Source organism: Psammomys obesus, unplaced genomic scaffold, assembly GCF_907164565.1.
Source record: "Psammomys obesus unplaced genomic scaffold, mPsaObe1.curated_primary_1811, whole genome shotgun sequence".
NCBI lineage: Eukaryota > Metazoa > Chordata > Mammalia > Rodentia > Muridae > Psammomys > Psammomys obesus.
The window spans coordinates 21,712,891-21,736,878 of NW_026596079.1; the positions used below are offsets into that span (position 1 = coordinate 21,712,891).

General features: G+C 42.5%; 1 protein-coding gene and 1 non-coding gene across 2 annotated transcripts in view; one reads left to right on the plus strand and one right to left on the minus strand.

Annotated features, from left to right (window-relative positions):
- The window catches only part of Deptor (DEP domain containing MTOR interacting protein), a 145,000-nt gene that overhangs the window by 93,458 nt on the left and 27,554 nt on the right, over window positions 1-23,988 (minus strand). The window contains exons 2-3 of the mRNA XM_055626391.1: window positions 6,629-6,807; window positions 4,149-4,272 (exon numbers count right to left, since the gene is read on the minus strand). Of these exons, the coding sequence (XP_055482366.1) occupies window positions 4,149-4,272; window positions 6,629-6,807 (303 nt within the window). The remainder of the gene's footprint in view (window positions 1-4,148; window positions 4,273-6,628; window positions 6,808-23,988) is intronic.
- On the plus strand, window positions 21,263-21,364 carry LOC129690934 (U6 spliceosomal RNA). Its single transcript, XR_008722387.1, has one exon. It is a non-coding gene; the product is annotated as a U6 spliceosomal RNA (small nuclear RNA).

The window sequence follows — 23,988 nt, forward strand, 5'->3', positions numbered from 1 at the left end:
TGTGTGTGTGTGTGTGTGTGTGTGTGTGTGTGTGTGTGTGTGTGTGTAGCAAGTGCCATGTTCATGCAGGTGCCAGAGGAGACAGAAAGATGGCATCTTGTCCCCTGAAACTAAAATTACAGGCAGCTTTGAGCCACTTGATAAGGGTGCTAAGAACCAAATTCGGGTCCTCTGGAAGAACAGCAAGTACTTCTAACTGCTGTGCCATTTCTCCAGCCCAAAAGTGTTTAAGAAACATCTCTAGCTCCTTATCTGAGGGTCTGTATCAACCATTTAAGTCTCTCTATATCTCACGTCCCTAGTTTTATAGTGTAATTGATTATGCCTGCTGGGTATATCACTGAAAGTTGTAAGGAAAGTCAAATAAACGATGTGTAAGATGCTTTGTGAGCTCTAGAGGCCAGACAAGGTGAACAGGCCTGCTATTGTTGCTTGCCATTAAGCAGCTCTCTCATGCCAGAAGCTCAGATGCCCACAGCAACACAGCATGGAAAGTCCTTTGTTCATTCAACAATATTTACTGTGCCAGGCACTGCGAAAGAACAAAAGAGCCATCATGGGCCACATGGTGGAGAAGATAAAACACAGAAGGACCCTGCCCCAATGGAGATGGTTTCTCCCTTTGGTTCCTCTTCAGTCATATAGAAGAGAAAATGGAAAAAAAGAAAAGCAGTGGGAAACCACAGATCTAAGGGCATTCATCCTTTCCACTTCTTCAATCATGTCTAAAAACCCTTGAGCTAGATAAACAGGCTGGTGGCTGGAGAGAGAGTTCTTACTGCTGAGAAAATCAAGGTCCTTTGGATAAATTAACAACAAAAGAACTATTCACTAGACATGGAAGGGATTTAACTCTACATTAAATCAGGTGAAATTACAATTGAGGGAAAAAAATCATCCCTAAATTTGAAGATGAAATCAAGGTTAACTAACAGCATGCTCTTGAACAACTAGGTTAGGTAAGATTAAAATATTGCATTTCTCCCCTTCCTTTCCTCTCACTAAATTCTCCCATATGCTACTTTCCACTCTCCTTTGAATTCATGGCCTCTTCTTTCATTAATTGTTAACACAGGCAATATATGTATATTTTGTATATGGACATATTTCTAACTTTAACCTGCTCAGTTTATACAATGTAACTCATATGTATGTTTTCAGGGCTGATTATTTGGAACTGGACAACCAATTGGTGTGCTTTTCCCTAGGGAGGACCACCTCTCTCACTGCCAGGTTTCCTCAGTGATTACAGTTCTTTATGTGGGGTTGAGGCCTCATGAGCTTTACCCATCCACTTGGGCATGTTCGTTGGTGTCATTCTTGTTCAGCTCATATTTGGGCTGCCATGTTGGTGAAACTTTATGAGCATAGCTTCTGACATTACTAGGAAATACAATTGCACAGCAAACTCCCTGATCCTCTGGCTCTTACAATCATTTTGCCCCCTCTTCTGCAATGTTCCTTGAGCCATTGGTGTAGAGCATTTTGGAGCTATCCCATTGAGACTGGGTTTCACAACTCTGCATTTTGATTGGTTGTGGTTTTCTGTAGTGGTATCCATTTGTTGCAAAGAAAAATTTTGCTGATGAGGAGTGAGAGCTACACTTACCTGTGGGTATAAGGACAGATGTTTATAGATTGTTGTTAGGAATTATGCTGGCTTAGTAAATTAGTGGTTGTAGATTTTCCTCCAATAACCATGACTTCACTAGCACTCAGTAGTTTTCTAACATCAGGCAATGTTTCTCTCTTGTGAGTACAATTAGAGAGCTATTGGTTACTTCTAGGTATGCATGCCACTACTACACTCTTAGGTTATGGTGCCATGGTAGTTGCTAATGTGGTTCACAAGCATCACTGTTGGGTAGGACTGTTGGTTGCTTCCCTCCTTTGGAAGCTTGCATGGTACCTTCTGGTACCATGAAAGCCAATCTTCAGGAAGGAGGCATTCAGGTCAGATCCATATCAGGTCTACAGAATACCAGGGAAGCTGTCACAAAAGTAGGATCTCATGCTTAAGTCTGTCTGTAGATCCTTCATACACTTTCAGTAAAATTTACAGAAAATTCTGTACCTTGAGAACTTACAAATCACCTGGCATATTTTACAGTAAGATGTATTCTGGAATAAATATTTATTTAATTTACTTAACTTCTATAAAGGGAAATAAATTGTTGCTAATTGAGTAACAACAATGACAGGGTTTGAGTTTCTGGATTCAAGTTGAATATGTGAATTATTAGGTGACCTTGGACAAGAAACTTTCCCTGCCTGCCACATTACCCTACAACAGAACAGGGACAATCATAACATCTAAATCAGCCATGCTGTAATAATTCATAACCTCTATTAGTCAGGCTCTCTGATAAATATTTTGCAATCAATAAACACCTACTATTATTATCTTAAATAGAGAATAATGAAAGAAACACATATCTTGTAAGAACGTCATGTGTAAACGTCATGTAAAAATACCCTAAAGAAGTGTTGTGAAAAAAAATACTCTAGGAAAAGAATCCCTTTAATTTTAATAATAATAATAATAATAATAATAATAATATACTGTATTGGAATGTATAACCAACTATTCACTTTTCATGCTATAAAATTATATAAACATATAATAACAAACGTGCTGAAATTCATCAAAAGATCACCCATAAAACATGGAAACGCATACAATGGAAGAATCCATTTGAAATGTCTCAAGCATGTTTTTCCAAACACCCAACAACCAAAAGCAGAGGCCAAGGTTTATGAGATTGTAACCAGGTCACTTAAGGTTAAATACATGTTAAATTTCTTTTTCCTAGTGCCAATTTCAGAAATTTGGAGAAATAAGTTTACCTGGAATTTGAGACAGTGAGTATTAATGACTAGAAAGTAAATGGCAGACACAGAGAATCCTGTAATATTGATCAACTCACAAAAATCAAAAGCAAACAAACAACAACAACAAACAAAGCCACAATCTCCCCCTCTCTCCTTCCTCCTCCTTCTGGGTCTTACACATGCTAGGCAAGTATGTACATCTGAGATACATCCCTGGTCCCTATTCATAATTCTGGTCAAATAGTCACCATATAATTGGCAAGACACAGGTGGGCTAGGGTGGAAGAGATAAGAAGAAGGCTGGAGTAGAGGTCAGTGGTGGAGTACACAAAGCATTTGCAAAAGCCCTGTATTCACAGCTAAAATTAAATCTTAGCTCTTAATCCTCTCCATCCTTTGTCCGACTTCCTAGACCCTCACTGTAACCCCTACAACTGGCCACTGTAGAGCAGGTGATCCTTGTGTATCTTTCATGTAACAAGCAGAAATTTTCAGAAAGTCCAGAGCCTTGTTGGGCAGCCAGAATTAAAGAATGGCAATGATTTTGAGCTCCTTTCTCAAAATGTTGCTCTGGATAAAAGTAAAGATGGATGGAAAAGCTAGAGGCCAGAGAAAAGCAGACTAGCTCTGAGACCTAGCTCTTGGGAGATTCTAGACCTGCCAACTGAGTATTCCTGAGCCATGTATGATATAGTTCAGCTTCCAGAAAGCTGAAAAATGGTCCTCCCAGATCCTGCTCCATGAAGTGCTCTCAGCACTGATCACCTGACACGACCCTAATCTTGCCTCTGTGCACACAAGGCTGACACTTCAGATTCTGCAACAGCCACATCTATCAAATAAGGAAAGGGTCACGGGTGTCACTGGGTGGCAAACAGTGCCCTTCTGTTTTCACTTCTGGAGTTTTGTGCAGTTGTCTTAGGTATAGGAAATATGATTTTTGATAAAGAATTAAGAATCTTACGAAACCAACTTTAATTTCTGGCAACGAGAAAAGCAACTCCGTGAAAGAATTTTCTCCCATTAGAAGGAACAGTTATGTAATCCACCCACATGGAAGAGCCACGCTAAGGTCGGCATAGTAAGAGACAGGCAGATGGGCTGCTGAAGCTCAGCTGATTGTTAAGCCCCCGGGTTCCATCCCCAGCACCACATAAAACGAGGAACAGTGACTGCACAGCTGCAAGCCCAGCAGGTGAAGCAGGGGGGTCAGAAATTAAAGGTCAGAAATAAATTAAAATAAATGACTAAGCAAGTAAAGTAAAGACTAACAGAGCCCGCTTCCTTTTCCCAAGTCAAGATGGTGGTGGACCTACTTTTCATACAGCCTCTGCCCTCTCATGAAGGCCTTCACCTCGTTGTCCAGTGGGAAGGTGCCATCGTCCTTTCTGAAGCGGTAGAAGAGTTTCACGTCCTTGAATTCCTTGTGCTCATCACACACTGAAAAACGACACACGGAGAGGAAAATGAAAGTCTGGCAAGAGACAGACGATTAAAATTCATCTCATTAAGGCACTCTCTCTTCTTTCTTTTTTTTTTTTTTTTGTTTTTTGTTTTTGAGACAAGGTTTCTCTGTGTATCCTTGGCTGTCCTGGAACTGACTCCAGAGACCAGGGTGGCTTCGAACTCACTGAGATCTGCCTGCCTCTGCCTCCCCAAGTGCTGGGATTAAAGGCACGTGGCACCACTGCTTGGCATTGATGAACTCTCGACCACACATGTATCTACTCTATGGGACCATGCTTAGCGCAGTGTGTTGTAGGAAGCAGTGCTCAGCGTTAGCACCACCAGCACCTCGAACTGAAAGGCTCAGAAAATTCACTGTCCTCTATCCCAAAGTCTTTACAAGCATGACCCTGGAACAGCCATGAGCCACTCAAAGGCCACAAAAAAAAAAAAACAAAAAAACATAACTAGATGGGATGGCATACACCTATAATCCCTGTGCTCAGGAGGTAGAGACAGAGAATCATTAGCTAGAGGCCAGCTGGAGTTACATGGTACGACCCTTTCGCCAAAAAACCAAAAGTGATCTAAAGAGAAATGCCAGCATATAACTAAAACGATGTTAGGAATTGGCAGAGGTTCCAGAAAAATGCAGTGGTGCTGTGGTGGGGGAATCCTCGGGACCCCAGCTTTAGAAAATGGAAGTTTCCCTGAAGAATTACTTGTAAGTAGAAACAGTGAGTGGAAGTTGAATAAAAATAAGAAGAATTGTATCTCAGCTTAAAAGAATACCAGTATGCAAGTGGGTAGGCCAGGCTGAGACTTAAAGGACACACCACCTTGGGTGCTGTGATAAAGCACCATGACCAAAAGCAACTTGGGAAGAAAGGGTTTATTATGACCTCTTACACTTCCAGGTAACGGGTCCTCCCTGAGGGAAGTCAGGGCAGGAACATGGTTGACTGGGTTGCCCCTCGTGGATTGCTCACCTACCTTTTGATACCACCCAAGACCACCAGCCGGGGTGATGCTGCCCACAGTGAGCTGGGCCTGCTCCTACCAATTATCAATTTAAAAAAATTGCACCCCAGGCCTAATGGAAATATTTTCTTAATTGATGTTCCCTCTTCCTAGGGGACTCTAGTTTGTGTAAAGCCAAACATTAAACTAGCCAGCACACAGATATTCATCATGGTCACTGAACCACGGAGAGTGTGGTGGTTTGAACGATAATGGCCACCATAGACTTATACATTTGCAGGTGATGAACTGTTTAGGAAGGATTGGGAGATGTAACCCTGGAGGAGGTGTGTCACTGGGGGTGGGTGTTTAGGTTTCTGAAGCCCAGCATCCGTCTCTCTGCCTTCTGCTTGCTGACCAGGATATAAAGCTCTTAGCCACTGCTCTAGCACCAGGTCTGTCCACTTCTAGCCATTATGGTCAGAGATAAACCCTCTAAGGCTGTAAGCAAGCTCCCTTGAAATGTTTTCCTTTATATTAAAGTTGCCTTGGTCATGGGGTCTCTTCACAGCAAGAGAATGGTCACTAAGGCAGAGAGTGACAGCCAAAACATATGAACAAAATGTCCCTTAACTGAATAGGGCAAGCTATAGTGGCCTGTACATGGCACACCACACATGTAAGAGCATACCCAGAGCACTATGCATACACAGCAAAGTGAACGGCAGGGATATGGATCTTGAGATCAGGGAATAGATCTTAAATGGCGTGGAAAATAGAGAGGACCATGAAGACATGTGATAGGAAGGTAGACAGGGCAACTAACTCCGAGAGGGGTGAGAATCAGTTAGGGGTGAAGTGGGGCCAGGTATGAACAATGTTGGGGAGCATGCATGATAACAAAATACAGTGACACATACTCATGAGCTACTATGTGCAAAACCCTTGGTTTGCCTACTAACATTAAACAAATTAATCTCAGAGAAAGAGACTATCAACACCGGTGAATTTAACACAGAGCATGCTGATCAAGTTGCAAAGAGTAAACATGCACCCATAAGGAGACTCACATATGGCACACTGTCTAGAAAAGCATATGAAAATAACCCAAGTACCTCTTGGAGGAAGGATGTAATTGGGAGGAGGCACTAAAGAGATAATTTGAAGCTAAGTGTTTACTAGTTTAATATTGAACATTTGTTTTTTTTAGAGATAGGGTCTCACATAACCCAGACCGACCTCAAACTCATTATTTAGCCAAGGATGGCCTTGATTTCTAGATCCTCTCTGCCTCTGCATATGCCAGCGTGCGTCTTATTTACTCCTGCCTCTTATTTACTAATGGGTACATTCATATAAAAGGTGTGGTCTTCACTTCCGCCTCACTCACCATGATGGATGATGCCCCGGTCAGCCAACTTCTGCATGAGTTTTATTGCCGTCTCTCGGTCAGAGGCCTCCTTGTGTTCAATGAGCCAGTCGATCAGTTCTTTTGCAACGAAGCAGTTTGGGTAGGTTTTCAGATGGTGCCGTCTATCTTTAATAACCTTTTCTTCATGGAGCCTCAGCCTGAAAAGATAAAACAAGGGCTTGAGGAATGTGGGTGGTGTCGGGAATTACCAAACCAGCCAATCCCACGGAGAAATCAGTAAACAAGATGGAGATTTCCACCCAGACAGAGCCCTCTCTTCACCAGCGATCACTCACAGTCCTCCACGTTTGCATTCGCATGACATATGTGCATTCATTCACTCATTCATGACAAAGATTCCTGCATGCCCATGACCCACCAGTTAAGAGACTTTTAGGCATCAGAAATATGCACAAACAAGCTTGCCTTTGGGGGGCATTTTTCCTCCAGTAGGGACCATAACTCTGCTTTTGTCCGATGGTTGGCTTGTTTTTGAGACAAGGTCTCATGAAGCCCAGACCAGTCTCAAGCTTGATGTGCATCCCAGGGGGACCTCAAATTCTGCATCTTCAAGCATCCGCCTCAGAATACTGGCATGTGCTACGCACCTAATTTGCTATAGTTAATCTTGTGGGGCTTATTAGCTTCCACAAGCTGATCTGAGCACTTTACAGTGGCTAACACATGGAATGCTCACAGCAGTCCATCAGAAATCAGAACGGCCTCATTCTTTTACGGCAGAGTCTGAGGTCCTACGGTTAAATGACCTGTCTAAACCCACACAGCTAACAAGTCACGAAAATGGGATCCGAGGCCTGTTGTTGTCCCTGAGTCCATCAAGCTGCCTCCAACTAGGGCTGGATAAATGAAAAGTCAAGGAGAAAAAAAAAAAAAAAAAAAGCTCACTTCCAGGCTGGTGAATTAGTGTAGAGGAACTAGTGGTTTGTGGGAGCTTGGCCCTCCCCTTTCATGACTTCACAAAAGAATTACGGACCGATGTTTTCTTTAAGTTTTCTGCCATTGACTTTTTTTAAAATCATCCTTGCATTTCCTTCTTATTTCTCAAATGAAGGATTTGAATCAGTGACCCACAAGGTCACCTTATACAATCCATTCACCTGACCTCTATGCTTCATAATGCATGTTCTGAAGGGTGCTGAACAGTCTTGGGGCAGGAGAATGCCTCATAAAGAACTGACAAGTGATTTAAGGGCTTCCCACCCCCCACCCAACATCTGCAAAGTGGAGAGCTTAGATAAAGTTTCTATCCTTGGCTGGGTTGAGATTTGGGGATCGGTGGTCCAGGCAGAAACCCAACAGAGCAGAACTATCACAGGGATAGTTCTAATGACAGATGCTAAAGAGCTAGGGGTGTGGTATTCAATGGAAAAGTGTGTGCCTAACATGTGTAGATGAGAGAAAGCCTGGTGAGAGGTGTGTGTGTGTGTGTGAGAGAGAGAGAGAGAGAGAGAGAAAGAGAGCCCCAGGTGGGAGTGGAAGGAGGGAGAGGGAAAAAAGGGAGGAAGAGGAAGGAAGAGAGGCAGAGGGGCAGAGACAGAGGGAGAGAGGGAAGGAGGAAGGGAGAGAGGGAAAGAGGCAGAGAGAGAGAGAGGGAGGGAGAAAGAGTTCGAGAGAGAGATCTTATTCTTATCTAGTTTTTTAAATACAAGGTCTCATGTATTTTAGATTACTCTCCAAATCCATGTGCAGCTAAGGATGATCTTGAACTTCTGAGCCTCTTGCCTCTCCCTCCCAAGTTCGAAGAGTACAGGTATGTACCACCATGCCAGATTTTTTATATGCCAGGCAAGCACCGACCTACACCAGCAGTCTTTTTGGGGAGGGGAGCAGAGTCTCTTAAGCCCACACTGGCCTCAAACACACTGGGTATCTAAGGAGCTCAGGGCTACCTGAGCTCATGTTCTTCCTGCCTCTGTCCTCCAAGGGTTAGGTTGATAGTATGCATCACTCTGCCCATTTTGAACAGGTTTTAATATCGCAAAAGTTGTCCCAAGTGGGAGTATACTCGAGTGAAATCTCTGAGGCTTAGGTGTTCTTTGCTATTCCACCACCAAAAACCAAACTGTGTTCCCCTCAAATGCATAAATGCCTCCTCAGGTGACTGTAATTGCAAGTGTTCTGTGACTCTGTTTTCGGGGAATGGATTTCTAGGATGGAATTAGGAACTGGAGATAGAGGTCAGAGGCAGAAAACTTACCCTGCATATACAAGGGTCTGGAGAGTGGGCCCTTATTCACTGTGGCAGCAAACCAGAGCATAGGCATATGAAGGCGCAGGGAGAATGCCATTATCTGCACAACAAGGATGCCTCAGAAGAGAACAATGCACCTTGATCTTGCATTTCTAGGCTCCAGGACTAGGCTCCTAGACTCCAGATAAAATTCTAAGCCACGCAGTCTATTTCGCCATGTGAACTAACACATAGGCTCAGTGAACTAACATAATCACTGACTACTGAAGACTTCAAGACCTTAGAGAGGCCTGAGAAGGAAAGACCCATGGACTCAGGCTCTGCAAGGGCCTAGGCAATAGAGATGGGGAGTAAGGACAGCTCCAAGATGTGGTAACAACCTAGAAGAAAGATAATGAGCCCAAGTGAATTTGTAGCTCATGCTTACTGTTGTACTAAATAAACATTCTCACACGTGTTAAATGATCCAATCTCAAAGCCATCCACCTACCTGGAATCTCATTTTTTTTCACACTTGTAAAAGATGGGTTTTGAACACGTAAATGACCACGTGATTTCTTTATGGTAGATGTTGAAATTCCTGTATGCCCTATACCCTATTTTCTTCTACTTTTTTTCCTGCTAAATTGCACTCTCACTTTCCTTTGGGAAAACCACCCATCATCCACTATCAATTCAAGCACCTCATATGTGATTGGGCTCAGCTCCAGCATGTGATATGGGGTTAACCAATGATAGCATGCTATTTATTTCTCAGGCTCTGTTTGGTTTGTGAATGAGCATGTAATTTAGACAGGGCAAACCTGAAGCTTTTTCTCTAAGTCCCGGCTGTCACTGGGCTTTACATTATATGCCTCAGTTGAGTATTGTAACGCATGCCTGCAACCCTCAGCACCAGTGTATAAGTGGTATAAGGGTAGGCTACATCGCAAGATCCTGTCTCAAACAAGGAAAGCAAATGCTTGCCACTTATAGCTATTGACCATTCTTGCCACAATAAAGACATGCGTGCCCCAGAAAAACCTCAGACACAGAACAAAGCAGTCACGACATAAAAACAGATATAAACAGATCAAGAGAAAAGTTTTCCATGAGAGGCATGCCAGAATATATCTGTAATTTCAACGCTCTGGGTACTGGAAGCAGGAGCATTGCGAGTTTGAGGTTAGCCTAGGTTACAGAGAGAACTTATCTCTAAAACAGAAAGAACAATATCAAGGAGAAATCTTTACAATAACGTGACCTGAGTACCTGAAATCAACAGTTCATAAAGCCAGTGACCTTGTATCTAAGTAACAGGAACCATTAATATGGTCTGTCTTTTAATGAGGTTAATTAGGTATCTCTTTCTACTGCCTAAATGGTTCCAAATCCCCCTTCCACTGGATGATTTAATGGCTCCATGACACTGAACGTTGCCTCTTTTGTGCCTCCAGAGAACCCATCAGCAACCAGAGCTGTTTGTCCTGAACACAGAGGCCCCAGGGCTCCAAGAGCTAGTGTTTGCTTCCCGTTTCCCTGTCTCCCCACTCTACTCTGTTGCTGCTGTTGTCATCATGGTTGGGACTTTCATTTGGATTCTTGCAATGGGGTTATACCATGTAGCATGGCTATCCTGTTGACATATTTTCCATTATTGCCTTTGCTCCTAAACTCAAATGGTTCCCTAAACCTTCTGCTTCTATTCTGCTGTGATCTGCCAATATAAAAACACTAGTATAAAAACACTAATGAATTCAGGGGCTGGAAAGACAAGGCTCAGTGGTAAAGAGCGAGTATTGCTTTTTCAGAGGCCCTTGTTAGGTGGATCATAACCACTTGTAACTCCCTCTCCAGGGGTTCTGGCAACCCCATCTGGACTCCACAGGCATATGTATTCACATGTGCACGTTGCTACCTCCTTCACATACACACATAATTATAAATAAAATAAATCTTTGAAACAAAGGAATTCTATGAAAAATCTTGCAAGTTTTGGCAGAAGCCCAATATGAACCTCTATGGATATGTAAAATGAGTGTTTGGGATATGGAATTTTTGACATCCATTTTCATCACTCAAAGACTGGCTTGTGTGTGGGCAAATAACTGTTGGAAAATGCTGATACTTAATTGGGACACTCAGCCATTTGTAATTATCTAAAACCCAAGAGTCAAAACGTGCTATAGGGCTCACTAATGAAAGGACATAGCAAAGAATCACTAGTAAGAGAGATGAAGATGCCGGTGACAGGAGGAAAATATTCCTAAGCAGCGTCATCCAACAGGACTAGAAAATGCCCATAAGATGGCAATGACGAAGCAGGATGCCTGATTTAAGAAGAATATGGTTATGAAAAGTTGAATCAGAGAGGGAGGGAGCGGCGGCTGGGAAGAGAGGAGGGAGGGGGCTACAGCAGGATACAAGTGAATAAATTGTAATAAATAATAATGCTTAAAGAAAAAAAGAAAAGTAGACTCAGGCCTAGCCTTCAGTAAGACCCTGTTTCAGTTGCCGCAGTGTCAAGAACAACACCACACCATACCACCCATACACACACTGCAAAAGGAGAAAGTTAGGAAACCCAACTAAACTTGAAATAATTCCTTTATCATAAGCATGGCCCAAAGACTGTATAAGACTTATACTGCAATTCAAATTTTATTAAGTACTCTGCATCGAATCTGGCAATCCGATAGGGGGATATGTTTTATTAAACATGAAAGTATATTAGGATAAATATTTTATGGGGAGAAGAGGGGGATTTACATTGATGGGAGTAGACACTCTGAGTCCTCCCTCCTCTAGGGAAAACATCTTATGTAATTTTGTTGAAAACACCTGACTCACTGTGTTTCTCTCCTTCTTCTAGAGCGTACTTTGGCCCACATGGCTGGAGCCAAACCCTAGGTTTGCTGTATCAGGTGAGAATTACAAACCGAAGATTATGAAACTAGAGTACAAAATCCCCAGCTCTTAATATTGAGCCAAATGATTTGAAAGCAGGACTCTTGGGAACACTCACCAGGTAGAGGCACTTACTGTAAAAGCCTGAAGACCTGAATTCATTCCCTCAAGCCTGTGCAACAGTGGAAAAAAAGAATTAGCTCCACAAAGTTGTCCTCTGACCTCTACCTACATACTATGGAATGTGTAGACACGCACTATCTAGGTACATGTAATTACAATAAATTTTTGTAAAAAAAAAAAAAAAAAAAAGACAGATATAAAATAGACAACAAGGGGCTGGAGAGATGGCTCAGAGGTTAAGAGCACCGGTGTTCTTCCACAGGTCCTGAGTTCAATTCCTACAACCACATGGTGGCTTACAACCATCTATAATGATGGTTCAGACACACATGCAGGCAGAATACTGTATACATAATAAATCTTTAAAAAAACAAACAAGCAAATAAACAAAAAACAAAACAGACAACAAGTTTGGCTAGCAGTAACCAAACCAAAAAAACGAAAAGGTAAAAACGAACTCCATGTCTGTGGGAATGTCTGCATATGTGTATGCATGTGTGTGCTGTTTTTTGACACAGGGTCTCAATATGTAGCCCAGGCCAGCCTCAAACATTGTCCTCATTCTTCTTGTGTGTTGAAATTACAGACAAGCATGTTTAAATGTTTTTTAAAGTTGTAGGACTGTTGAATAGGGAAGAGACTGAGGTCCAGAAGGCCTTACAGCAAGGCTTCAGAATTGGTATATGAGAAAAACCTGATGGCCAAGAGGAAACATGGAAACCTAGTGGCCCAGATCCCTAGAAATGGTGGGAGCCATTACGGCAGGTACAGAGACACACCAATGTCCAAAAGTGACCCGTGACTGCCAATACTAAAACATATACCATTCCCCTGAGTGGAGATTTAAGATGCTGATGAGACAGACACCCAAGGAAGGAAGCTGTTTGTTGAACTACATGTGATCGAGCATGCACAAGAAAGCCCACTTTATGCCAGGGACCCCATAATTTTTTTTTCAAGACAGGGCTTCTCTGTGTAATCTTGGCTGTCATAAACTCACTTTGTAAACCAGGCTGGCCTTGAACTCACAGCTATCTGCCTGCCTCTGCCTCCCAAAGAGCTGAGAACTGAATTTTCTTCCCATTCCTATTTGCTTCCTCTTTCAAAAGTATATTGTCTTTCTGTTAATAAATAACATATCCCGGCTTCTGCCACCATCCACCTGCCTCTTGTGTCTTGGGACACAAGAACCCAGCACCCCTTGAGCGGTGCCCACTGAACCCTGATGTCTACTGCTGGCAGTACCAGACAAGAAAATAAATAAGCAGAGATTCTGCAATGACAAGGTCAGACAGGCAGGCTTCCAGCACACCAAAGCCCAAAAGCCTTGCTGCTATGTGGGGCCATCTCTGACTAACAAACCTAGGATGGGAAGTTGGACAAAGGCACAGAAGCAAGTTACCTTCCAATTACCTTGGCCCTTTCTTATACTACAAAAAAGTGAAAAAAAAAAATTAGCTATTGTATTTAGCCCAGCAAAGAAAAGGGCAGGCTGAGACACCTTGGTGAGCTGGTTTGAATGAGAATACCCCTCCATAGGCTCATATATTGGAACGCTGTCACCAGGGAACAGAACAGGTTGGGAAGGATTAGGAGGTATGCCTTGTTGGAGGAGGTGTATTACTGGGGATGGGCTTTGGGATTTCAAAAGCCCACACTATGCCCAGGCTCACTCTCTAGCTTGTGCTCTCTCTCTCCCCTCCTTTGCTCTCGCTCTGTCTGCCTGCTGCCTGCCAGTGAGAATGTAAAGTTCTCAGCTACTGCTCCAAGGCCATACGAAATGGCTTCCCACCAAGATGACCATGGACTATCCCTCTAAATCTAAGTCATCAATTAAATGCTTTCATATATATATATATATATATATATATATATATATATATATATATATATATAGCATTTAACATATATGTATTACTAACAAACTTGAGATTATTGATAGAAACAGCTGTGTTACATGTAAACCTAAAAGGGGACGGTTATGGAAAATTCTAGAGCAACATAATAACAACAATATCAAACACACATACTAAAGAAAGAAAAGAAGGAAGGAGAGAGGAAGGCAAGGAGAAAGGCAGAAAAAGCCAACCTGAAAAAAAACACAATTCAAAAAATAGAATTGTCCTAACACATAGTGAGCTGTTAACAAAAAAATAAAAATAAAAACAAAAGGGCCATCAAGGTGGCTTAGTGGGCAAAAGCCTTTGGGAGTGTAACCCTGACAACCTGAAGTCAGTCCCTAGAACCCATAGTGGAGAGAGAGAACTGACTCTCTGAAGTATATACCCATCAGAATCCATGGCACACTCCCTACAAATAAATAAATAAATAAATAAATAAATAAATAAATAAAATTTTAGAGAATGCTGGAGCTTGACAGTCCCCCTATGTGCTAGGCACAGTTCTAACTGCTTCGTAGGCATGGGTCCTCATGATGATTCCCTAAACAATCGTAAAACTGCAAATGGTACCTGCATGTAGTTAAGAGTTATCAAGAAAGTACTGTGCCCTAATTTTGTAAAGTTAGTTCACCCAAGTATGCTGCCACCTTCACAGGGATCCTGCTAATTAATGCAGCGACAATAGCACTGAGTCATTTGTTGAACACACTGAGAGTGGCAGCATGCAAAACACTAATTCTTAGACATGCTGTCTGTCAGGAATCCAAGAATAATGAGGGCCAATTTATTTAGAGATTTAAATGTGGAACAAAATGCCACATAATTCAGTGGAGGAGGAATATGTTAGGAGCCAACAGAGGAGTTTCAGCTCTCGTATACTTTCCAAATTAAAATATATATTAGGTAGTGTTTATCTTGAAATACTACAGAAAAGAACTTCATTTACTATCCTTCTATGACCCCTGAGCCCAGTGCTAACTCAAACTTCTGACTCATTCTGCACAGTGGGGAGCAGTGTGACATGCCAGCCCCTCTGGCTCTATATCCCTCCAGAGGCTGGCACGTTTAAGAATAGAGGCTGCAGCAGTATGCAGTTCAGTGGTAAAGAGCTTACCTAAGCAAATATAAGGCCCTGGGCTCAGTAGGGAACTGTTGGAACTAGGCCTGTGAGCACTTGCCTAGCACGCTAGAAACCCTAGGTTCAATTCCCAGCATTGCAAAAAGAAGAAACAACAACCCACAGGTGTCCCTTGATCAGGGGGCTCATACAAGAGGCTAGCAATGAGGATTGCTACAAGTTCATAGCTAACCTGGGCTACACCCTGAGTTCAATGCTAGCCTTGGCTATCTAGGAATACTGTCTGAAAAACAAAACAAACCATCCAACCAACCAACCAAACAAACAAACAAACAAAGGGAATAGAGTAGGCTTATTGAGATAGTTTAGAGGGTAAAGGAGACTGGTAACCTGAATTCCATCTTGGAAACCAGGTAAGGGTGGAAGGAGAGAAGTGCCTCTACCAAATTATCATCTGCACATGCACTGTGGTATGTGGGCATGCTCCCTCTCTCTTATGCACACACACTAACAACAATAAACCTTTAAAAGTGGAAGCAGATGGCAGGGAAGGAGCAGAAATGGGATGAAAGTTACACCCAGGTTTTTGGGAGACAAATTTTTATATTTTTAGATATGTTACCAGGGGTTACAAATGCTCATACCTCTGCCGCCATCTCTTCCCGGTTATAACCAGAAACAGAATTCTAAATATGAGCAGTGCAAATGTAATAATAATAATAATAAAAACACTCCAATAAAGAGATACAGATTTTCTCCCTGCAAACATACCATGTTGCCTGGTATGGCAGATACTGAGATGCTTGGTGAACAAATGGAATAGACAAGGGCACCAGTAGACATGATGCCAAGGAGGGGGAGGCTGGCTACCTGAGCAGGTGTTCCTGGCACATAACTTAATCGCCAGCTACTGATGCACAGTTTACCTAAATCATTCTGTTTTGTTTGGAAATGGGGTCTGCTGAGTGGTCCAGGCTAGTATTGAACCTACAGTACTCCAGACTCAGCTTTTCCAGTGCTGGCACTACAGGTATGTGACGCTACACGTGATAGACTTAATTGTTTGATTTTTTTTTTGACCTAAATTTTTAAAAAGAAACAAAGTAAAGACAAACAAACAAACCTGTTTCCACATTTTGTCTTTTGAGGTAGGGTCTCATCATACAGCACGGTCATGAGGTACGGCCTGAGCTAGAGATTGTCTTGCCTCTGTGGCAGCATGGGGATTATAAATCCATGCCACTATGGATGCTGCAGTGTAGAAGAGTGTGCCACCGTGCGTGGCTCAGTGTGGGATTTGACACCAGTCTCCGCTCACTGTGGGATTATATACCTGTGCCACTATGCCTGGCTTTAGTTCCACATAAATAGTACTTAGCTTTTCTTCCTGTGTTTTAAGAAATAAAAGCAATTCATTTTTACTCTCTTTTTCTTTTCTCAGTGCTAAGGATTGACAGGGCCCTGCACATGACAGGCAAGCATTTTGCCTAGCCCTTGATCCTTCCTTTTTTCTTCTTTCTTCTTCTTCCTCCTCCTCCTCATCTTCCTCTCCCCAAGCCCACTGAAACAAGAAATAGTTTCTTCTGCACCCCATTTTGAATAACCATAGCCTGGAAATACAAATTTACATTACCCTAAATTTCATGTTCTAATAAGGAAACAGTTTGATGAAATTTGTATAGTTTTACAGAACAAAGATACATCATTGGGGCCGTCAGAGAGGAAGGGAAGGTTTTCTATAGGCCCAATATGTCATCTAAAGTCATTCTTTACTTGTAGGTTGATAGAAGCTAAGTTGATATATTCTTCTTTTTTTTAAAGATTTATTTGTCTGCTTGCTTGCTTATTTATTTATTTATTTATTTATTTATTTATTTATTTATTTATTTATTATGTTTGCAGTGTTCTGCCTGCATGTATGCCTGCAGGCCAGAAGAGCACCAGATCTCATTATATGTGGTTGTGAGCCACCATGTAGTTGCTAGGAATTAAACTCAGGACCTTTGGAAGAGCAGACAGTGCTCTTAACCACTGAGCCATCTCTCCATCCCCCAAGATGATATATTCTGAAAGCTTTTTTAATCTATTCGTCACAAGATGCTAGATCCAACAAAAAGGTGGTCAAGGGATGGTTCTTCTGAGGGCTAGAACTAGCCCAAAATAATAAGGTAATTAGCCTCTTAACCTAGATAGTTTCTTTTCAAGAGTTTTTGCTCATAGTGGCCCCTGTTGGCCAACCATCACATTCTGCGCATGCAGAAGCCACATACTACTTACTAAATATGTTTGGGTCCCTCACAGCTAGGAAGGCTCATCCTTAGGATCTGATGTAGAGAGACTGACTAGTGGGCAGGGCAGCACTTCAGGAGAGGGGAACAGCCAGTAAAGGCCACTAAGAAAGAAATGCCTGGATCATATCAAAGCTATTAGCCATAATGATCTGAATCTGAACTGTCACACCCTCTGCACCTGACATGACATCTACATATGTCATAGGATGACAATACCTAAAACTAGGTAATCAAGACCACAGTTTGGCCAAATGGGCTGAATAGCCCTTGATTCTTTGATACAAAGTCTTGTCTATAGCTCAGGCTAGCCTCAACCTCCCTTACCTCCTCTACCAACACACCGGGCTGGAACTAAAGTATTTATTTCACATTTTCATAACTCCTTTGAGACAGAATTTCATGTATCCCATGCTGAATGCCAGTTTGTTATGCAGCTGAAGATTACAGCATTCACTACCAAGTATTGTTAATGCAGCGATGGGGCTCATTCCAGCACTCTTTGCAAACCAGGCAAGTTCTCTACCAACCAAGCTATATTCCCAGGCCCATATTAAAAAAATAAATAAATTTTTTTTTTTTTTTTTTTTTTTTTTTAGAGTCTCACTGTGTAGCTCTAGCTGGCCTGAAACCCTCTAATGTAGACCAGGATGACCTCAAACTCAGAGAACTGCCTGCCTGTGCCTCTTGAGTGATGGGATCAAAGGTGTGGACCACCACACCTGGCTCAGAGCTACACCTCTAACTATAGCATACAGCCTGTGTACAGTGCTCACCCGGCTTGAAATGCCTAACACCCTTTCTATTTAAAACTGCCTTCCTAAGCTTCCTCGAATCCAGGAAGGTTCAAAACCATAGTCTCTTCTTTGTGTCTCTTTTCCGGAACAGAGTCTGAGCAAAAAGAGCCCCTGACCTTTGATGGTCCTCAGATACTTCCATGGACAGGCCAAAGTAAAAGCCAAGGACGCTTGGTCCTTCCCAGTCCACCTGGCAGGAATTAACTGAACCTTGCCAAATGGCTCTCTCCTCCACAGGAAACCACACCTGCAGTTTTTAAACTGTCTTTGTGCAATGAAACCCTTCAACAAAGAGCAACATTGAATATTCTGCCTAAAAGGAGTTTGGATAGACTAGTCCAGAACAGTTTCCAGTTTTCCCACACATACTTCTATATCCTTGGTCTTCCTAGAAGTCACAAAAAAAAAAAAAAAAAAAAAAAGGCTTAAAATTAGCAGGCCCACAGTGGCCACAAGTGATTCAGCACTTGGGAGGAAGGGGAAGGAAGATCAGGTGTTCCAGGCCAGCCTCAGCTATGTACTGAGTTTAAGGCTCTAACCCTGCCTCAGAAAAGCAAAAGCAGAAACAAGTGGTAACAGAACTAGCAAAACCAGAAGGCTAGGAGGAAATGGGACTGGCAAGTTCAGAGAAAAAGAAGGCTGATCACCACAGAGAAACAGAGAGTGTGTTTGCGGCTGGACAAGAGCTGGCAAGGGACAGGTGTGTCTGGAGTGGGCCTATCCTTCAGAGTTTTTCTGTTTTTCTTCTGCTATGTGTATCCTTGTCACAATAAGGCTTGGGTGGAGGGATGGAAACCATAAGGCCCTACCCTCCCAGCTCAGCTCTTCGATGATAGATTTTAGAAGTGTGCAGAGAGACATCACCTAAGACATTCCCAATATGTGCCCTTAGGGGTTCAAATGAACCTGGATTCTGGGGATCTGAGACCTTGCAAGGCTAGGCTCTAAGCAGGCTTCCCTGTCTGATCTAGGCTCCTCTCTCATCTCCCAACCACAAACATGCCTGCTTTGTGCTGGGAACATTCTGAACTCTGCTTTAGCTCCTAGGATTGTAACGTAGTCTCCATGCTTCGAATCACCAGAGGTCCATCCCTACACTGAAGACACCCTCTCTTCCCTCTAATAACTCAAAACCCTTGCTCTTCCAAGGACACCTGCTTGGTAAACACATTCCTACACCGAGAGCAGCCTGGCTCCTTCCTGCTCTTCTGTAAGGTTTTCATGCCACTAGTCAAGCATGCATCACCAACCGTGGACACTAAGGGAATGCTGCTTTATAGACTATTACAACTCCAGTGATAGCAAATTGCAATGAGTCTCAATGATAATGAAATCCATCAGGGCAAACTATGCACTCGGCACTGTGGAATGCCCAGGTACAACAGCCCTTGGATTCAGAGTCAAAATCCCTTTTCAATATGCCACAGAGAGTAAACACCTCTATTTTATTATAATGTTCAATCCCACTGACCATAGCATTTAAAAAAAATAAAACGACCTTCCCATCATTCATCTCAGACAGCTGGTTCAGAGGCTTTCAATTCAAGGTGATTTTGTAATTTTCTATTCCTGTCTGGCTAACCAGCTGCCCAAATTGTATCAGACAGTTCCCTCATGCAGTCCTCAGAGAACAAACATTACTGAAGGCAGGGTGTTAATAATGCCTTCAAAAGCACTGCCCATCTCACAAGAAACGTTGGAAATACTTTTCAGAAAAACAGCTTTGTGAAATTGTGGCAGCTTGCGGAACCCAGAGAACAAGCTGGGTGGCTGACATCGCTGACCATTATTTAAAAACTGAGTCATGGATCTCAACCGAAGTAAACAGTTTAAGCAAACACCGGGGAAAGACAAACATGGAGCCAGAGTGAGCCTGCTGACAGAGGAATGGGTGATTTAAACCAAAGCTGCTGACCCATCCAGATGTTCTGCTGTGACCAAAATCTGTCCCAGGGGGATCCAAGAAACCACAGAAAGCCATTCTCCATCACCTCTCCGTGAAATGGCCTGAAGCCAAAAGGATGAGACCAAAACCAGTAATAAACTTAACACACAGCGTTTCCTTTCCTTTTGTTGTCTGAATCTGTTTCATAATTAAAACTTTGGGATATTTGTTTCTTCCTTTTGAGACAAAGTCTCACCATTCAGTCATGTCTGGCCTGGATCTTGCTATGTAGATCAATCTGGTCTTGAACGTGCTGTGATTCTCCTGCTTCAGCCGCTCAAGGGCTGGGACTACAGTTCTACACAACCACACCCAGCTCATAATTAAACTTTAGGTGTATACACACACACACACACACACACACACACACACACACACACACACACTTAAAATGCATAAAATGAAAATGAAAAGTCTCTTTCGGAGTTGGCATGAATGGATAATTATTGAAGATGGACAACTACTGATGAATTGTTGAAGTTAGCCTTGACAGGTAAATGAGAATTTGGGACGTTGTATTTGGAATTGATGTTTGGGAAGCGCTACTTTCCCAAAGAACTTGCTCTCTCTAGTTCCTTGTATATTTTTGTTATGTGCGTGCACACATGTATCTCCATAAACGTAGTTCATGAAATAGGTCATGGTACACACGTTACGTAATTTTTTTATTATTAGATTTTTAATTTTTTTTCTACTTCCTTATTAATCACTTTACAGCCTGATCCCAACCCCCTTCCTCCTCTCTTCCTGGTCCTACGTTCATGGCCTCCTTCACCCTTATCAATTGTTTTTTTTTCCCTTTTAAAGACAGGGTCTCTCTATTATGTAGCCCAGGCTGTTCTAGAACTTGCTATGTAGACCAGCCTGGTCTTGAACTCACAGAGTTTCACCTGCCTCTGTGCTAACATTAAAGGCTTTACGTTGCATACAGCTTTGCTTCAAGAAAAATGTTTTAATTTTTCAAGACTGATTAAATTAATAGAGGATTTGGACAGGAATAAAAACAGGAAGAAAAGGGCTGAAGAGATAGCTCAGCAGTTAAGAACATATATTCATATACTGCCCCTGTGGAGGACAAGGCTTTGGTTCCCAGAACCCATGTGGGGTGGCTTACAACCATCTATAACTCCAGCTCCAGGGGATCTGATGTCCTTTTCTGATCTCTTCAGGTACCTGCAATCATGAGCATAACCCTCACCCCACATATATGCATAATTTTTAAAAATTAAAATAAATTATTAACAAAACCAGGAAAAATGTACAGATCTGTAAAGAGAAAGAATGTGACTGCAGATGGAGCTGGTCTCAGAGTACATATTATCAGAAGCTTAAAAACCACATTAACGAGTCTTACCAAATGTTCTACCAGAAAATCTTTCTTATGCTCGCTTCAGCAGAACATATACTAAAATTGGAATGATACAGAGGTGATTAGCATGGCCCCTGTGCAAGGATAACATGAAAGAAGAGCCTTGACCTCATTGGTACAGGAGACAACTTCCTGAGCAGAACACCAACAGCACAGGCTCTAAGATTAACAATCAATAAATGGGACCTCATGAAACAGACAAGTTTCTATAAAGTAAAGGACAAAATGACAGCATACAGATTGGGAAAGGATCTTCATCAACCCTATATCTGACAGAGGGCTGATATCCAGAATATATAAAGAACTTAAGTTAAACACTGAGGTTGGGGATTTAGCTCAGTGGTAGAGTGCTTGCCTAACAAGTGCAAGGCCCTGAGTTCAGTCCTCAGCTCTGGAGAAAAAAAAGAAGAAAAAGTTAAACCCTAACAAACCAAGTAATCCAATTTTTAAAAATGGGGGTACAGAGCTAAACAGAGAATTCTCATTACAGGAATATCGAATGGTAAGAAATGCTCAAAATCCTTAGTCATCAGGGAAATGCAAATCAAAATGACCCTGAGATTTTACCTTACACCCATCAGAATGGCTAAGATAAATAACTCAAGTAACAATACATGCTGGACAGGATGTGGAGAAAGGGGAACCCTCCTCCACTGCTGGTGGGAATGTAAACTTGTACAACCACTTTGGAAATCAATCTGGCACTTTCTTAGAAAACTGGGAATAGTGCTCCCTCAAGATCCAGTTATACCACTCCTAGGCATATATCCAAAATATGCTCAACTATACACCAAGGACATTTGCTCAGTTATGTTCATAGCACTTTTATTTGTAATATCCAGAACCTGGAAACAACCGAGATGTCCCTCAACGGAGGAATGGATACAGAAACTGTGGTACATCTACACAATGGAATACTACTTGGCTATCAAAAACAAGGAAATCATGAACTTTGCAGGCAAATTGGTGGGAAATAGAAAAGATCATCCTGAGTGAGGTATGCCAGAAGCAGAAAGACAAACATGGAATATACTCACTCATAAGTGGATATTAGGCTCTGAAAGACTCCACTGGTAGAGGTATGGAAGCAGAGGCTAGACTCATAGCCAAACTTTAGGCGGAGTGTAGGGAGTCATATGAAAGAAGGGGGAGTTATAAAGACCTGGAGGGGACAGGAGCTCCAAAAGGAGACCAACAGAGCCAAAAAAAACAAAAAACAAAAAAAACAAAAAACAAAACTGAGTCCTGGGGGTCCTGCAGAGACTGATACCCCAGGCAAGGACAATGCATGGGGAAGACATAAAACCCAGGCTTAGATGTAGCCAATAGACTCAGTCTCCAAGTGGGCTTCCTAGTAAGGGGAACAGGGATTGTCTCTGACATGAACTCAGTGACAGGCTCTGATCACCTCCCCCTGAAGGGGAAAACAGCCTTACCAGGCCACAGAGGAAGACAATGCAACCAGTCCTCATGAGACCTGATAGACTAGGGTCAGAGGGAAAGGGAAGAGGACCTCCCCTTTTGTTTTGTTTTGCGACAGTGTTTCATGTAGCCCAGACTGGCCTTCAAGTTGCTCTGTAGCCACAGATGTTTTTAAATTCTTTTTTAAATTTATTTATTTATTTTGTATACAATGTTCTGTCTCCATGTACTCTGCACACGAGAACAGGGCACCAGATCTCTTATAGATGGTTTATGAGCCACCTTGTGGTTGCTGGGAATTGAACTCAGGACCTTTGGAAGAACAGCCAGTGCTCTTAATCTCTGAGCTAGCCCTCCAGCCCTGTTTTTGAACTCTTGATCCCCTGCCACAATATCCACAGGTCTGCGGCAGGTGTCCAGCCATCTCTGTGACATGTCACAGCAAAGCTCTCAGACTTTAAGTACATGCAGGAAGGAAGAACATTTCACTCAGAGCCTGGCATACCATAGGCTGTGTGATGAAAGAGCATTTGCATAAATAAAAGCAGGGATGTCTTGCATCTGCATGGAGCCCTGATATCATGGACCCTGGATATCTCCAGGGTCATTTCGCCCTGCGACAGGACCTATATGGTGCCTCACACTTGTAATCCTGGCATTCAGGAGACGAAAGCAGAATTGCTGCAAATTCAAGGCTAGACTGGGCTGCACAGTGAATTCCAGGCCAGGCTGGGTGACAGTGTGATCATTGCCTCAAACACACAATACAACACAAAGTGAAGGTCTGTCCCTGTAAATCAGGAAGAGGAGATCACACTCGATAGATCTTGTGAATTCAAGTTCCTTGAGAAGGCCCCACCCACCCTTGCCAAAGATGCTTCAGTCTGACGGATTAGAACTTGTGATAGTGGGGCGACAGGCATTTATTACCCACCCCTGTGTCTGATCTAATAACTTTTGGCTACCAGGCAAAACCTCTGGAATGCACTAATTAACGAAGTTAGCAGGAAACCACCAGCTTCTACTACTCTGAACGCTCAGAAAGTCAGCAGCAGCTCCTGAAACCTCTCTCAGAGATTCCCCCGTCTTGCTCTAACTCCCCCACGTCACACCCCACCAGTGTCTTCAGGAGATGCAGTTATTTATGTTTGTTCGTGTAAGTGCTTTTATGGTGGAGCATGTCATTCGGGGTAACCTGAATGTGTATGTTCCTGGGCTGTGGTCAGTCACATTTGACTCAGGGTAAATTCTCTTTTACTTCCTTTGTAAAAAGAACTGTGTTCTGTATTGGCAGCAAACACAAAAGGAAACTTAAAAA